Raw genomic sequence first — 17,288 nt, forward strand, 5'->3', positions numbered from 1 at the left:
TTGGAGTGACACACCACATGAATTGGATGTGTGACTTGTATACTATCAACCACACTTCACAAACAGAAAAATGAGGAGGATCAAAGTCAACTGCAGTGCTATCATAACAGTCCTGCGGCTAAATTAATTCTAACACTTGCTTCAAACATAGGTCCATGCCTAAGTATTTGTTTCCTGACTCTAAAGTCAGACACATTCTGGGTGACAGCATCTCAAATCATGGGTTTCGCTGTAATATTTACCACATTCACACTGAAACTTGTAGTACCTGGTAATACCTTGTAAATCAGCTACCCTCTGTTTATTACTTGATGAGGTTGTCTATGTAATCTAAAAAACTTGTAATAAGCAGCAAGCACATTTACTTGTGCATGAAAGTCTTGTCAAACACAACAATGAAATCCTCACAGTCTATACTTTTTGGACGGGCAATGGGAAAAAGTTTTCATCCCAGCCTGTATACTAGGACACCAAGTGTTGCCAAAAAATGTGGTTTTATTCCCTTGTCTTGAATATGATGTGCAGAGAAATGGATGTTGAGCTAAATTTGGTATTTGAACAATTCTTTCTGCTGTCAGTTGAATGCACAGAACTGTGGTGCACAGATAGATGTTGCTTGTTGTGGCACTGATTGGGGTGCTGAAAGTGACACCGAACTGCATCAGTTTTGTCATTCCTTCCATAAGCTTTTGAGTGTGCTGAGCCTGCAATTGAATGACTTAGTTTAGAGATACTTCTTGCAGTATATTGATCATGATTTAATACACAAGAGACACTGAATAGAAACAAAATTTAAACAGTGGAGCTGTAAAGAAAGTCTCGAAAGCAATGCGGCAGACAACCACAATGCTTGTCCAAGAATCTGCAAGAAACACACACTAACTTAAATGTTGCAGACTTGCTGTCTGAGCAAGGTACAAATCCACCAATTAACAGACAGACAAAGGAGCAGATTTGTTACATTCCATAGTGATGTGTTATAAGACAGAAAGCAGGGAATGAGAGACACAACAACAGTTAGGTAAAAATTATTTACTTAACTTCATTGGGTTGCAATGAATCATAAGTGCAGGCAAATACTATGTACAATCCTGAATAATCCAAGTCTGTGACCAATTCTGTATCAATGCTGTAGTACCACTAGGGAGATGAGTATATGCAGGAAGATAGCTAGTGGAGGCCTCTTACACTCTTCAATGGCAGCACGGCTGCAATGAGTGATGGAGTCATGTCCTTGGACCAGCCATTGGTTGTCAGCCACAGATACTGTGTGGCTGCCTCTGGTGGCAGAGCTCTGAATGTCTGGTGCCAACCTCTGAACTAGAAACTGGCATACCCAGCATAGTGTCTGTGGTGAACAACACCACACAATGAATGCTGACAGTTGTGTATTTTACAGAAAATGTTAAAAGTTAATAATATATAAAAACAAAGATGAGGTGACTTACCGAACAAAAGCGCTGGCAGGTCGATAGACACACAAACAAACACAAACATACACACACAATTCAAGCTTTCGCAACAAACTGTTGCCTCATCAGGAAAGAGGGAAGGAGAGGGGAAGACGAAAGGAAGTGGGTTTTAAGGGAGAGGGTAAGGAGTCATTCCAATCCCGGGAGCGGAAAGACTTACCTTAGGGGGAAAAAAGGACAGGTGTGCGAGTGTATACCTGTCCTTTTTTCCCCCTAAGGTAAGTCTTTCCGCTCCCGGGATTGGAATGACTCCTTACCCTCTCCCTTAAAACCCACTTCCTTTCGTCTTCCCCTCTCCTTCCCTCTTTCCTGATGAGGCAACAGTTTGTTGCGAAAGCTTGAATTGTGTGTGTATGTTTGTGTTTGTTTGTGTGTCTATCGACCTGCCAGTGCTTTTGTTCGGTAAGTCACCTCATCTTTGTTTTTATATATAATTTTTCCCACGTGGAATGTTTCCTTCCATTATATTAAAAGTTAATAAGTTATATAAGTATACAGAACCTTGTTATGATTTTGTGTTGAGGATACCCTAGCTAGGAGTATCACATCAATCTTGTAAATAATTTTACATTATGTTAAATTATGCAAAATCTTAATTGGTGACTTGATTAAGTATTGAGGGGTGTCATCAGATTCTAAGAAAATATACCAGCAAAAATTCAGTATCAAAGTTCAGAATATAGCAAATACAGAGGCAAAACTAGCAATGGAAATTATGATAAGAAATATTTTATGGAGATGGAGCAGTACAGCTGTAATGAATGTTAAAGACTGTAACAGTACATCTTATAGATGATCAATTTTGGTTAGGATCAGACCATCACTGCATTCAAAAACTATTTCAGCTATGCATTTGTGTAATCGGAGTGACAGTTATCAGATGTACTTTGTTCCATCATTGATATTAGCTTGATGTGCCCGATTCCCTTGCACAGAATGTCTATGAGGTTTAATGGATACAGCGTTCATTTATTTATTTATTTATTTAGCCATCTGCAGACATATTAAAATGTATGGATGTTGTCAGTTTGTGTACATTCACATATTTATACAGTGTTTCATTACATGTAGTTAAACATTGTGAGACATAAGTTACGTACAATAATTTTTGCTCCTTTTCAAAACATTACATATAGTTAAACATTGTGAGATAAAGTTATTTACAATCACTTTTAGAAAGAATTCACGTGTAGTGTATAAAAAAAAAAAAAAAACAGTGTTCCTGCAAAGTTTATGATTTTTCCTAAAGCAGTAAATTTTATCTGTTTCTTATATTTTCAGTGGTAGTTTATTATAGCTTATTATACCTTCACATAAGAAACTATTTTGAATCTTATATTTATTTTTCTGGTCTAGGTGAAGACAGTGATTTATTCTTGTACTATAGTTATGAAAACTGCTATTTGTACTATAATTTTCTACATTTTTCTTGACATAAATTATGGTTTGGAATATAAATTCACAATGAACAGTTAGAATTTCTAACATTTTGAAAAGTTCTCTATGGTGGGCCCACTTACTGCTTTTTGTTATAATTCTTACCGCTCTCTTTTGCGTTTTAAATACAGCTTGTAAATTCTGAGTACTGTATCCCCAGAAAATTGTACCATAACTGATTACTGAATGAACATAACTAAAGTATACAGTTCTCAGACATTCATCTCTGCATGAGGATGCAAGGACTCTTTAAGTGCCTAACATGATGTGGATATGAGAGTTTCATAGCAGTTTCAATCCACTCCATTTGGCTGTTAATATGCAACGCTAAGAATTTTGTTGTAGGCTCATCAAATTCCTTAGACAAGTCTACAAAAAGTCCAGTTACATAGCTGTTCTCATGTAGTGCTTCTAAAACTGTTTTTGTGCATTGTGGATTCTGTGCCTCTACGAGATCTGAAACCATACCGGTCATTGCAGAGGATGTTGAATTTGCTTAGATAGCTCATAAGCCTGTTTTTCATTATTGTCTCTATAACTTTGGAAAAGGGTGACAATAGGGCTATTGGTCTGTATAGTTCTCAATGTTTACTACATCACCTTTCTTGTGAACTAGTGAAGTTTTTGCATGTTTCAGATAGTCAGGGAAGCAACCAGTTTTCAAGGACTCATTTCTGATTTCTGCTTCATCCTCAGTAGTTGGAAGCAATACCATTGAGTGAGCTATATGCTTCTGTGTTGGTTAATTAACACTTTTTGGAAAATTTTTCTGTAACTTTGTTGCAATGCTGCTAAAGTAGGTATTCACATAATTTGCTAATTCTTTTGGGTTACTTGCTAAGTTTTTCTTGTTCTTGATTTTGTGTTTGTATGCCTGTGCTTCACAGTTCCTGTTTCTTGTTCCACTACCATCCATGTAGCTTTACTTTTATTATTGCCTAAATTTATCAACCTATCATTGGCTGATTTCTTTGCAGTATTGAGTATCCTCCTGTAGATCCTTTTGTAGTTTTTGTAGTAGTGCAAAAAATCCTTTTTAGTGGAGTTTAGGTATTTACAAGTTTGAGCAGATTTTCTAATTCCTTTAGTAATTCATTTATTTTCAGTGGTTGTTCCAATAGGAATGTTTCTTCAAATTTTAGTTTAAACTCAGACATGAAATTGGAGAATTCCCTGTTCATTTAGTTTCTGTATTAACTCCTTCCCTACTTTCATGTGTTTTAACTGTAGGGAAAATTCTTGCAACGCTGATGGAGAGTAGACTCTTTTATATACATACAGTTTGGATTCTTTTTATACACAAGCTTTTACATTTACAAAATGACATAGATGGTCTGACAGTCCCAGATTTTTAATAAGTACATCACAGTTTTCTCTGCCGACATCTGTAGCTACGTGGTCAATGGTAGATGACGAATGTGTGGTTATGCTTGTTGCACAGATGACTAGTGATGACATTCCAAAACTATGCAGGATATTCAGAAATGTGTTACTGGTGTCATCTGTTTTAGCTGTATTTATGTTAAAGTCCCCGCACAAAAGGATATTATGTCTGAAGAGTCAATGCTAGTTCTAGGCTTTGTATAAGTTTTGAAAAGAATATCTTTAAATTACCACTGAGAGAACAGTATACAAATAGTATAGTTAGTTTCTTGGGCATATCTATAGCAGCTATCTCTGTTGCTAACACTTCAAAGTATTTGTCTACCCTTAACAAGATAATATCATTTCTGACTTTAAATTCAATACCATTCTTAACGTAAATACATGATCCTCCACCTATTATTGTGTTTCTGCAATAAAAATAGGCTTGGACATATGAGAGTAATTTAATATATAAGATTTCATTTTCTTTGCACCAGTGCTCTGTGATGCATATAACCAAGCTGTCTAAGAATTGTAACTCGACTTCCAGCTGTTGCATTTTGTTTTTTACACACTGAACATTTTGGTGGAGTACTGTTAGACATTTAATGTTACTTATTTTGGTGGCTTCTTTTTCATAATGCCCACAGTTAAAAAATCCTTCAGATGGGAAGGAGGCATTCTTTTCTGTCAGCTTGCTGCCCTGTGGGTGGTTGTTTCCATGTCTGCTATTGCTCCTACTATTGTTGGGATTACTTTTGTTACTGTTGTCTGTGATCCTGCTGTTGACAAGGATGCTGTGGTTGGCATTTCTGCCCCGATTATTGTTTCTACTGCTGTATTTGGTGTTACTGCAGTTGGTTGTGTTTGTTCTTCTGCTGCTATTTTTGTAGGTGTTCTCACTTGTGATGAAATGGTTTCTCTGTTATGAGTTGGTACAATAATAGGCACAATGTTGTTATTTGTGCACATAATTTCAGCCATCACATTTATTCTAAACCTATGAACTTTTCTCCATGAATATTGAAATACATACTATGCCTGGTGAAGAGTTTCCTTTCCATGAATTGCACATATAGGAAGTTTGTGTTTCTGTATACTTTACATATTTTATGAAATTGCCTGTTGGCCTTAATAAATTCCTGATTTACACATGACGTTTCTATTAGGTCGTATCTGTGCAGTATTCGAGTCACTATTACACTTTCATTTCTCACTGTGTCCAGGGCTTTCCTCAAGTCATGGGCAGCACTTTTTAGTTCATCACCATAGACATCATTTGCATCACCAATTATGACCAAAAACTAAGTTTCTTGTGTAGCTTTATGACACCATAAGTTCCTTACAACTTCGTGCATAGGGCCCCAGGTTTCACATAGCTGGTAGCTCTAAGATTGTGTTTGTTTTGCAAGTTTTTGTGATATCGCAACCATGACTATCTGAGTAAACAAACAACTAACTTGGATTTCCTAAGATACATATTTCTATGATTACTGCCTATTGGGACAGTGCTATTGCTACATGTTCGCATATCAGCAGCACCTTTTAGGTGGCAATCAATATCATTAAAGTCTTCCTCATGTTCCGTGTCGCTGATGGAGCACAAAACTTCCCCAGAACTGTTCCCTGGTCAGTGCGTGGTCCTCCTTCATCACCTGGTACTTGCACTTTTGAGCACTCACAGTTGGCATTCTGGCGCACTTCCAGGAAGTGAATGGTATGATCAGAAATGGCTAAACAACAGCCCCTGGCAGTACCCATACACTTCATCAGAGGGAAACACATAGAAAACTGGTCGAAACATTGTTCCAAAACAAAGATTTTACTTATCAATCTTCCAAGAATATTTGTCACGCTTGTGGGTTAGTCATACCTGACCATTGTGATGTTACTTGCTCAGGTGCATATGTGACTGCATACTTTCTTTAGTGTTGGACCTATTAAACTTACTTTATTCTACAACTTCCCACAATGAATACTCAGACTCCTTCTCTGATCTCCAGATTTTTGCTTGAATGAAACAATAACACTGACCAATCCACACTTCATTTAATATGCTCTCACATACTTAACTTTAAATTAGCTGCCAACACCAATGCTTCTGTTTAGTCATTCAAGTATTAATTACTCAGTGCTCAGATACAACCTATACCAAAATTACACCACAACTTCTTCCAAACCAGTTGACCAAACTACTCCCTTTTCTTCGTATCAATCCACTTGATATTTTTGTATATATAATCTAGGAATTTCAGTACTCTTCCTCGGTGATGTGACACACTCCGAAGAGGCCCTGTTTCTGTGCTCAAGAAGGTATTTCTTCTCAGCAAACCATTCAAAATGGCTGCTACCACCTTTCCACACTGAAGACACTTGTTTTCCCCAAATGCATTGTTCCACTTACTCATAAAAATAAAAAAGCCTAACAATAACCGAGAATTGCATTTTCCCACTTCCACTTTGAGAGTCTTTTGACAACAGGAAGTGTGTTATGATGTGCCTGACTCCCTTGCAGTGGTGCTAGAAAAGCATGCTATTACTGAACAAACAACATATGCAAACTGAAGACCACCACAGAAATGAATTTACTGCAGAAATAACTGTTTATATTTGAATAATGCTACTGGCAGCAAGGAAATGCGAGTTACGCTAACGTATGCAGTTCCCACATGCTTAGGTTGAGTGATGCGGTACATGCCAAGAAGAGTTGTTTTATAACATTAGTGTAGTACAGAATATAAAATATTTTTTTAGATGGAAAATTTTGAATTTTGCAGCTCTTTTTGGTGATACTAATTTATTCTCTTCATTTTAAATAAATTTTGTTCCTTTTCCAGTAACTTCCAAGTAATGTAAGATTCACTATTCTTTTCACCCGAACTGGTTCGCCTAAAAGGCAATTTGCACAGAAAAGATGGGACCTGTTGTTTCCAAGAAAAAGTGTCTGTACAGTAGGTCTGCTTGAGTCATGTGTCCATCCTGACCAATAATTTTTTGATTTAATGTCATACACATTTTTGTATTTGTTCTGTGGAACAACAAATCCTGCATTGCAATAAAAACAAGTAATTCTTCTTGATAAAATACAAGTAACTCTCCTTCATTCATCCATCTTCATATTGTTCTTTTGTAAATTATTCCAATATGTAAGCTTTTTATGTTTCTCAGTATTGAAATTTATAGGTGCTCTGAAATATAATTCTGCATCCATAACAATGTTTAGAGATTACATTCGGTTTAAGGGTTCTGTAAATTAGACTTCTTGTGATCATTATTTAATATTTCTGTTTACGTTTTTAAAATGAGAATTTGTGCTTTCTTTTCTGGATGTAACTTAGTCCCGCAAAATTTGCTCATTAAATTTGAAAAAATATAGCCTTGCTTGTAAGTATTCACTGTGAAGCCCTCTGCTGACAACACAAAGTTCAATTAATACTAAAAAATTTGTTGTTTCATTGGCTTCTACTGGATATGATTTCCACCTTTCTGTTGAACTTCCATTCTCTTCCTACTCCTACTGCGTCTCAGTGAAAATTCTAAACCTGCTTCCATAGCCAAGGTTGCTAACACACACTTGTGCAGTTGTGCTCAACACAGGGATAAGCTGGTTTTAATCTTGGTGGTGGAAAAAAATTTCACTTCCAGTATTTGGCTGGCAGGGTGAGGAGAAGTGGTGTAATGGAGTATGTTGTATTGAAATAAACAAAAAACTAAAAATTATAATAATTACTAAACACTTGCACTGTTCCAACAGGAAAATAACAGAAGCTCAGCACCAACATACCGTAAGTTTGAATTTGAGCAAACGCTGGAAGGAACAGCAGAATCCTTGGCACGTTACAGGACTACTGCACCTGTTTTTGGATCTTCTGGTACTGGTCTGGGAACAGTTATTTCCGGAGTGAAGTAAGAGCTACTTTCAAACACAATTCATGATAGCAGTATGTACACTGGTCTTTGATTGCTAGAGCTTTTTTTTTTTGTTTGTTTGTTTTCTTTCACAATAAGCTTTAATCATCAATGATCATCTTGAGATCAGGCTAAAAGACAAAGAACAATGTGCATGTGTTGTGGTACTGGTCTGGAAACAGTTATTTCAGGAGTGAAGTAAGAGCTACTTTCAAACACAATTTATGATAGCAGTATGTACACTGGTCTTTTACTGCTAGAGTTTTTTTTTAAATTAAGTGAAACAGCATACCATGACTACAAATTATTAGCAGTAACATCTACATCCAGTGTGAAATGACAACAGTATGAGAAACGAAGTAATATCATTGTTGTACACTATAAGAGTGTTAACAGATATTATCCTGTTTCCTGTTTATAATGCATTACTGCTTGTCATGCAGCTTTACAATGCACACTGCTATTTGCCATGTAGCTAACAACAAGTTTAAATCCTCAAATCTAGATAATCAGATTACTGTTGAAGGATTGGATAACAAAATATATTTTCAATTTTTGTTTGATTTGCTTGCTTTGTGTTAAGTGGAAACTCATTGAGTACCTTTGCATCAGAGCGCATAAATACTTCCCAACCCTAGATATGAAGTCAAATCTTACAGCATATCTGTTTTTTTGTCTTGGATTAAAATTTGCGCACTCAAATTCCAGTTCTTATCCATAACAGAAATCATTAAGAAGTAAATTTACTGGAAAGTGATTGTAAGAATATCAAGATCACAAAAAAATGCTTTTGCAGTATGTGTGGTTATCCGCTTTATACAATATTCTTATTGTTTGATGCTGATGAATAAGTATTTTATTTAGGTACTGGTACTTGAAATTAAACACCCTAAAACATCATTCTGTAAGACAAAAAGAAATGGACTTTTTTTCAAAGAGAAACATGCAAAACTGAGCTTGTACATTGTACATTCATTTTTAAATGGCTGTAAAATATAAGTCTTTGCGAGATTAAGACTTAAACTGTTTGCTGTGAACCAATTGCAGGGCTTTTCAGCATTCACCTGAGCTGTGTGTAACAAGATTGAATTGGAACCTTGATTAGTAAGTTTATGTCATCAGTAAACATTACAACTATTGAATCATCCTTTAAAGTAATTGGAAGAAATTTATGGATGTTAAGAACAAGAGTGGGCCCATTACTGACCCTTGTTGAGCCCCATGTTATTGGGGCTCATTCTTAACTTAGTTTCATCCCTGTGACACAGTCTGTCCATATTACTGTTTTATGGAGACTTAGTGTAATTTGGATAATTTGTTTGTTTCTTGATTAATAATGTGCTAAGTTATCTTTGCTTTATTTTTAGATGTTTTATTTCATGAGTGTAATGGATGTGTTTTGCTTATTGATAACAGACTGAAGGATTTACAACACTGATGTAAATTGAGTTTCAACTCTTGACTACAACTTATTCTCTGTATAAGGTGGAATTCTCTCTTACAAGAAGAAGATACTTGAATTCCAAGAGTTATCAGTTTCTTATACTCACTTCTTTTCAGTTTTACCCTTGCATATATTGGCAGAAAAGTAGATTCTAAATATGGTAGAGATGTGTTTAATGCAGAGTTAAGTTTTCCCATGTCACTGTTTGCTTTACAAATCTCTTCCAATTTTTCTTCAAACAATTTCTCTCTAAAAACCATGATCAAGTCATCATTTACAATTCTCTGAATTATGAGTTGTGATTTATTTATCTCATGATGTACATCTGCAGTCCATGTAGTTTGTGTACAGGAGACATGTCAGCAATTTAAATCACAGTTACAATAGTGTTTACATTAATAAATAATAATATAACTCTAAAATGATGTTTTTATGAACAGTTAGATAGATATACATAATGGGAATGTAACAAGTATTTTTTTTCTTTTGTATTGTATTTCATTGATCCAAGTAATTATAATAAGTTGGAAAGCATTTCAGAATCAGTGCCCAGCATAGCTTTCTTTTCCAGTAGAACTAAATTCATCTGCATTAACTTATTCCTCTTTAATTTATCATAAATTTTCATTCCCATGCATTGAGGTGCCTGTGCATACAGTTTGACATGATGGGTGGGAAGCTTGAAGTTTTCTTTGTTTCTCGTATCATGTGTGAACATAAGGGTTTCCCTCAAATAATTTCTGTATGATATGCAAAAAGGTAATAATCACATAAATATATAGAGGGTGGGATAGTTAATACTTGAAGTTTTCTTGATAATGGGTCACATGGTTCTTCATTATGTATAATGCAGATGTTCTGAAGGATTTTGATCTGTATCTTTAGTGTCCATTTTATGTCAGTCAAGTTTCCACAAAAAACAATACCATCCTTAATACTAGTTTCAAAGTAAGTTGAATATGCAACTTTTCATGCATCCATGTCAGCTGCAGTTGATATTGTTTGCATTGTAAATGTAAAGCTACTCAGTTCGTTTGCTAGGTACTTAATGTGCACCTGCCAGCTCTAATTTCTGACCAAATTTAATTTTAAGAATTTGAATGAATTGGGTTCTTCCATATCTTGATAGTTGTGAACCATCTAAATCTGCTAATATTTTGACTGTTTGGTTTTGAATTGCATCCTGTGAGTCTTAGGTATGTTTATATTCAACCCATTTATCTGAAACCAAGTTTTTAATGTACTAAAACTAAATTAAAAATGTCTATTTTTCCATAATAACTTCTGCGGTTATGGATATAGTCTGTTTATAAATATATGAACATTAATAAGAGTTTAGGAATAAAGATAAATTATACATAACAACATTAAAAATCCTTGATGGAGTACAAACCTTAATCAATTAACTATTGCTTTAATTTTGCTTGAATACATTTCCATTTAATGGTTTTATGTTATTTGGCAGTCTGTTATAAAAATGTCTTCCAGCAGAAAATTGACTACGATCTGTGGCTCTTTTATTACTAAATTGTATGTAGTAATCCTCTCTTTTTCTTGTATAATCAAATGGATTTCACTATTGATTATACTACGCTCCATATTTTCTTTTACACACAGTATAGTTCTAGAAACATACAATGAATACATTATTAGTATGATATACTTCATGAAGTATTCTCTACGGGGCTGACATTTACTAATATGAGCTTCTTCTTCTTCTTTTGTTCTGGCCTTCTTAGGGCCACGTTAATTCACTTCAGCTTCATTTATTCTGTTCTTTCTTCTTTCCCAATATTCTTTCATTCTCATACTTTGCAACCATCTTCATTCTTCTGTCCAAGATAATTTTGTTCTGGGTCTCTTTCTGTCCTTGAAAGCTTTGAAGGCCTGAATTTTTTATTTAAAAGTCACCCTGTTGTATATCTCTGGTCCCTGCATTCTCATTTCTTCCAGATCTCTTTGTATCTCTTGGATCCATCATACTTTGGTTTCCTTGTTCACCAGAAATTGTGTGATTTGCCGTGTTAACCACCCCTGTTCCATTCTGAGGATATGTCCAAAGAATATGCTCCTTCTTTTCCTGATGACGTCATAAACATTTTCTTTCTTGGTATACAGTTCCTGGTTGGCTCAGTTTCTAAATTGACCATCTTCTTTTCTTTGAGGTTCTGATATTCTCCTGAGAATCTTTCGTTCTATCAGTTCTAGCCTCTTGATCACTAAAGTTCTTGCTAAGTTAAGAGTTTCTGCTGCATATAGAGCTTCAGGCTGGGTCACTGTTTGGCAATGTTTCAATTTTGCATTTATCGAAATATTCTTCTTATTCTAGGTGTTGATAGTTTATATGCAAAGTTCATTGTGTTTATTCATGCTCCCATTGCTTCTTTTTTGGTCAGTCCAATGTCTATCCATTCTCCAAGGTATTTGAATCTCTCCACCTTCTGAATTTTCCTCCTTCTATTGTCATCCATCTAGGAGCTATCGTGATGTTTGTGATATATTGTATCTTCTCAATAGAGATCTGTAGGCCTACTTTAGCTGCCTATCTCTGCAGTTCTATGGTTTGGTTAACTGCCTCTTCTAGTGATTTGGACAAGATCACAATGTCATCTGTGAATTCTAGACAGTTTACCCATACTCCTTTATTCTTACACCCCAGTTGTATTCCACCATTTCTTTCATTCCTTGTCGCCACTCTCTGATCACCTTATTGAGGACACAAAGAGCATAGGGGAGAGTCCGTCTCCTTGTGTCATCCCAATTTTAATCTTAAAGGCCTATGACAGCTTTCCTCTTAACTTGACTTGGGATGTTGTGTTGCTTAGGATCTGTTTAACCACTTCACCAGATTTTCTATCTAAACTCATCTCTCCTAAAATTTGGAACAGTGTGTGTCTGTCTACAGGATCATGGGCTTTCTTGAAGTCTATGAATGTAAGCATGAACTTTTTGTTCCTCTTTTTTTGATAAGCAATTATCAGTTTTAGATTCATGATCTGTTCTGCACATGATCTCTCCATTCTGAAGCCTCCTTGGTACTCATCAGTTTGTGGATTTAGTAGTTCTTCCACTCTATTTGGTGGTGCTTTTGAGAATACCTTATAGGTCACAGGTATTAAAGAAATTCCCCTGTAGTTCCCAGGTTCCGTCGTATGATCTTTCTTGTGTACAGGTTGTATTAGTGCCGATGTCCAACCTCCTCAAAACAAGATTTTGCCAAATGATAGCATGCAAAGAGGAGAGTATTTTGTTGTATGATTAATATTCAAAACTTCTGTATCTACCATGATATTCAAGCAACTACAGTTTTTTCCTAATTAAATAGTGTGATTTATAAGAACCATCAATAGCTTGCAAAATGAGAATTGCTATGGTTACATGTTTATTTTTATATGGAGAATATGCTTTTTCATAACTATTGACCTGTCTTCCCCCCGGATTCTGTCACAACTTCAACTGCATTAGAATGTTAGTGAGATGAATATGTGTAAATTCTGCTGTGTTTTGGCAAAAGAAGCAGATTTTGACATGGCAGCAAGACAAGTTACATATTACTCAAAACTCAACACAGTCCTTCATGGATCCATGTCTCCACAACTTCCTTCTTGGTATAGCTGACATATCAAGACCATTCCTGTCATGTAACATTTGCAATGGCTTCTTTTGTCAGCATTTCGACCTCACTGAACATAATTTTCTTCTTGTTTTTTGCCACATTACTTTTCATTTAAGTGCATACATCCTCAGTCAGATTTAAATGAGCATGATGTGAAGGGAGCCTGATTAAACTGTGCCCATTAGCCTTAGCCAGTTCGCTGGCCTGGTAATGTGGAGTTTTTGGCTTGTACAGCACTACAAGTTCCATTAATTCTACTTTATACGTGCTAGGTTCAACTTTATCCAATGCAGCCTTTCTTTGTACCGTCAGAAAAATATCCTCTTTCCTCCATTGCATCTTTGGAGCTTTATCCATCACAATGAAGTGGTATGGTACCTTCTCCATTCCTTATGTCAACTTCAGAGGAATGTTTTGCAGCAGAACATTATCTTCACAGCTGATGAATGTTTTCTTCATTTTCTTGGAGGACCACTTTTATTGCAAAACTCATTGTGCACTCTTATTATTAATGCAACACTTATTATTAATGAAACACCAACACTTGCTCACAATACCTGACAACTGCAGAACACTTCAATGCCACAGAATACGACTTTACAGTGAAAGCTAATGAAAGTAGATTATCTAATGCACTGCACCATGCTGTACTGTTAATCCATTGCATGGCAACAGGGGCACTTTACTATCTGAACTGCCAGAGCTGCCTTAGGGAAAGCCAGATAAGTGTTGGTGTTGCCTGGGCAACAGCATCATGTCCGCTCTGGTGAGCTAAATCCCAAAAGTTGCAACTAATTTCAATGAATTGTAGACATAAATAACTTCACATGATCTTGAGCTGTACTATATGAAAGAAAATCAACCAGGGTTGCCACAAGATCTGAAAATCAGGGAATATCAGGGAATTTCAAACTATCAGGGAAATCAGGAAAATAAAAAAATAAAAACACTAGAAAAAAACACTGTCTCAGTAGCACGAAATTGTTTGTTTACTGAGATGTCATGCTTTTCCTGGTTGGGTGCAGCTCAGTATGTGCGCCGCTTCCCTACTCGCTCATTCTTACTGCTTCCCCCTTCCCACCCCTCTCCTCAGCTTGCAGTTAGTGCTGCCAACACTACTTGCTGCTAGCCTAGTAGCTGCTGATGAGAGGCAGGGGGCATGAGGAGTGGTTTCTTTGGATCTGATTCTCAGAGCTTGTCGACGCATCGACCAGAGACAATGGTCATATGTTCATGAGTTTTGTGTGAGTGATTGTGTGAATGTGTGTGCGCTCTCGTTCTCTGGCAAAGGCTATGGTCAAAAATTTAGTTGTGAGAGTGTGATTGTGTTTTCTATGTGCCTGTCTGTGGCTCAGCGATCATCTGTATGGTGAGTTGCTACCTGTCTTCCTTAGTATGGATTCTCTGAGTATTTGCGCAAGTTATCTGTTGCGTGGTTGTTCACCATGGACTCATTTCATCAACATGGTGTCTGTGACATGTGAATAGCTGGCCACATGAAACCGCAGGCTATTTCTGCAGGTATCTCTAATGGATCGGGCCTGCTGTTCTGAAGCCCATAGTTTCCCACTAATATGCAGGCTCTGCCTGTCGGATGTATTCTCACTGATCTGCCTGCAGGCTGGGTCTGTGTGTGTGTGTGTGTGTGTGTGTGTGTGTGTGTGTGTGTGTGTGTGTGTCATAGAGCAGTCGATTTTAATGGTTTATCCATGGACCCAGGATTGTGGTGCTCCTCGGCAGGCCAGAGGCCATGGGCAATGGATTTCAGGAATTGTAAATGTCTCACCACAAGTACATTGTACAGTGCAGCATTTTATAGACATTTTATTTATTCTAATACATTTTGGCACTTCAAAAGTAGTTTATATATTAAAAGTACGGACAATAATAAGAAGAAAATTGTGGCAGCCACTAGCAGTTTGTACGCTATGTACTCATGTATTTCCTGAAATAAAAATCACACAATGTCTGCAGAATAATAGATAGAACACAGTGACTAATAAACGACAATAATGAACATAGTAGAACCAACATTTTATTGGCGGTCATCCATAGTGTTGGTTTACACAAGTCTTCCCCACCTTATACATTTCTTTCAAGATGCCTACTTTTCTCTGAGGTTATTTCTGAAAGCAGTGAAGGTATTTTAAATCTGTCTTACGACTCCAACAAAATGTGTATTTTTGTCACCAGATGTGTTTCACTTTATTGGAATAAAATAACATCAGTGGTCTTAATGAAACATATATACCATTTGGCTTGCTTTTTCCATCTAAAAACAGTTTATTACAAAAGATGTTGATGTTAGTACTTAAAATGTTTGCTCACATATTTAGAAATACAGATGTCATTACATTTTTTTGCCAACTGAGGTCTTTACTTATCCTTAAGATCTCGAAATTTGTCAGGGAAAAATGATAAAACTTATCTGGCAACCAGGGAAATATCAGGGAATTTCACTTGGGGAAACTTGTGGCAACTCTGACAACATACTATCTATATCTGCTTTACTAAGCTTAAGATATTTGCTGTTCATAGTGTGTGATCAGTCAGTATTATTGGCATGGGTGTTTTGTGATCCACTGTTTGAAACAATATTCATTAACGTGAAGGGTCTGGGACTTTTAAGTGCGTTTTTGTATGTATAGTCATTACCCTTTCCTCTTACTGGTTTTACATCAGTAGAATAATATTAACTTGCAGCCATCAAAATGTTAGCTTCTACGTTTTTTTTTTTTGTTTGTTTGTGTGTGTGTGTGTGTGTGTGTGTGTGTGTGTGTGTGTGTGTGTGTGTGTGTGTGTGTGAAGTCTGATAAACACAGAAGATCTGCTAACATTCTGTGTGCCATTTCATTTTCCTGTATTGCTGTTAGAAGTTAATCCTTTTTATTCATAATATAACTGATGTTTTACTGGAAAACACTAAATGTCCAAGCTGCAGTATTTTCTTTTGATGATAGTTGTGTCAGCTTTACCCTGAAAAAAGACATGGAAACACATTGGGATTCACTGGGATGAGATGGATACTGATTTGGGGTGCTACTACCATATAAGTATCATCTTCCAGAAGTACTCAGAAACAAACCATGCATTGTATGGTGTAACTGAATCAGGAGTTGTGCACACCATGTGTAAGCACTTCTCTCACTTGAGCAATTTTTCACAATCTTCATATCAGTGTGAGGAAAATCTTCAGCAATGTGCTTAGTGATATCATCAGCTGTATACTTGAAATTGCAGTCTAAACTTTTGGTTCCACCTACTACTAATATAACAGAATACTAATTAACCAATAATCATCTCCAAAACAGTTTTGCAACACCTCTAACAGTCCTGTCCCATGACTCCTAGCCAGCAATAAGACCTTCTTGGTCTTTTTAACCCTTTCTTTTCTAACCTTGGCTTGTGCCTTTTTTCTTTGTACTGTCAGACTACTTCTCAAATTGTTGGGATGTCTATATGCTTTTGCCCACAGTCTCCAAAACACTGAAGCTATTGGAGATGTCTAGACTGATGATGCTAATGAAACAACAACGCAAAATCCTTAAATACCATTGCCTATTTGAGTGTCCTACAACAACATCCACTCTTGTTACACACTATAATATAAATTTGCAATTAGAAATCAGTTTCAAATAGTCATGGAAGCAGACACTACATGAATTATGCTATTTACAGCTAACAAAACTAGACCTAAAAATATGTAAGTGCCCGGTATCTGATATACACTTTTCACAGGCATTTACCTTATATTATGTAACATTAATACTTCAACTAAAGCATTTAAACTTAATTTATGTCCATAACTTCAAAATGTGCTGAAAAGTAAATTTTAAATTATTATTTATTTAAATATTAACAGTTGCAACATTTGTAATCTTTAATACAGGTATGTGCACAATGTTGCCAACCGAGTGGTATAATCATGCAGTAACCAAAATAATAATAACAGTAATTAAAAAATTGTTAACTGAATTAAACAGTGATCTTTTTAAGGTAATAGTGAAACAGCCTTACACTTTTACCATTACCTACTAATCAGATG

The 17,288-nt window shown here is 36.0% G+C and overlaps 1 protein-coding gene across 1 annotated transcript in view; it reads left to right on the forward strand.

The window, feature by feature from the left end:
* The window catches only part of LOC124619798, a 424,654-nt gene that overhangs the window by 397,547 nt on the left and 9,819 nt on the right, over positions 1–17,288 (forward strand). The window contains exon 32 of the mRNA XM_047146390.1: positions 8,029–8,180. Coding sequence (XP_047002346.1) covers positions 8,029–8,180 — 152 coding nt within the window. The remainder of the gene's footprint in view (positions 1–8,028; positions 8,181–17,288) is intronic.

This window comes from Schistocerca americana, chromosome 6 (genome assembly GCF_021461395.2).
Source record: "Schistocerca americana isolate TAMUIC-IGC-003095 chromosome 6, iqSchAmer2.1, whole genome shotgun sequence".
NCBI classification, from domain to species: Eukaryota; Metazoa; Arthropoda; class Insecta; order Orthoptera; family Acrididae; genus Schistocerca; species Schistocerca americana.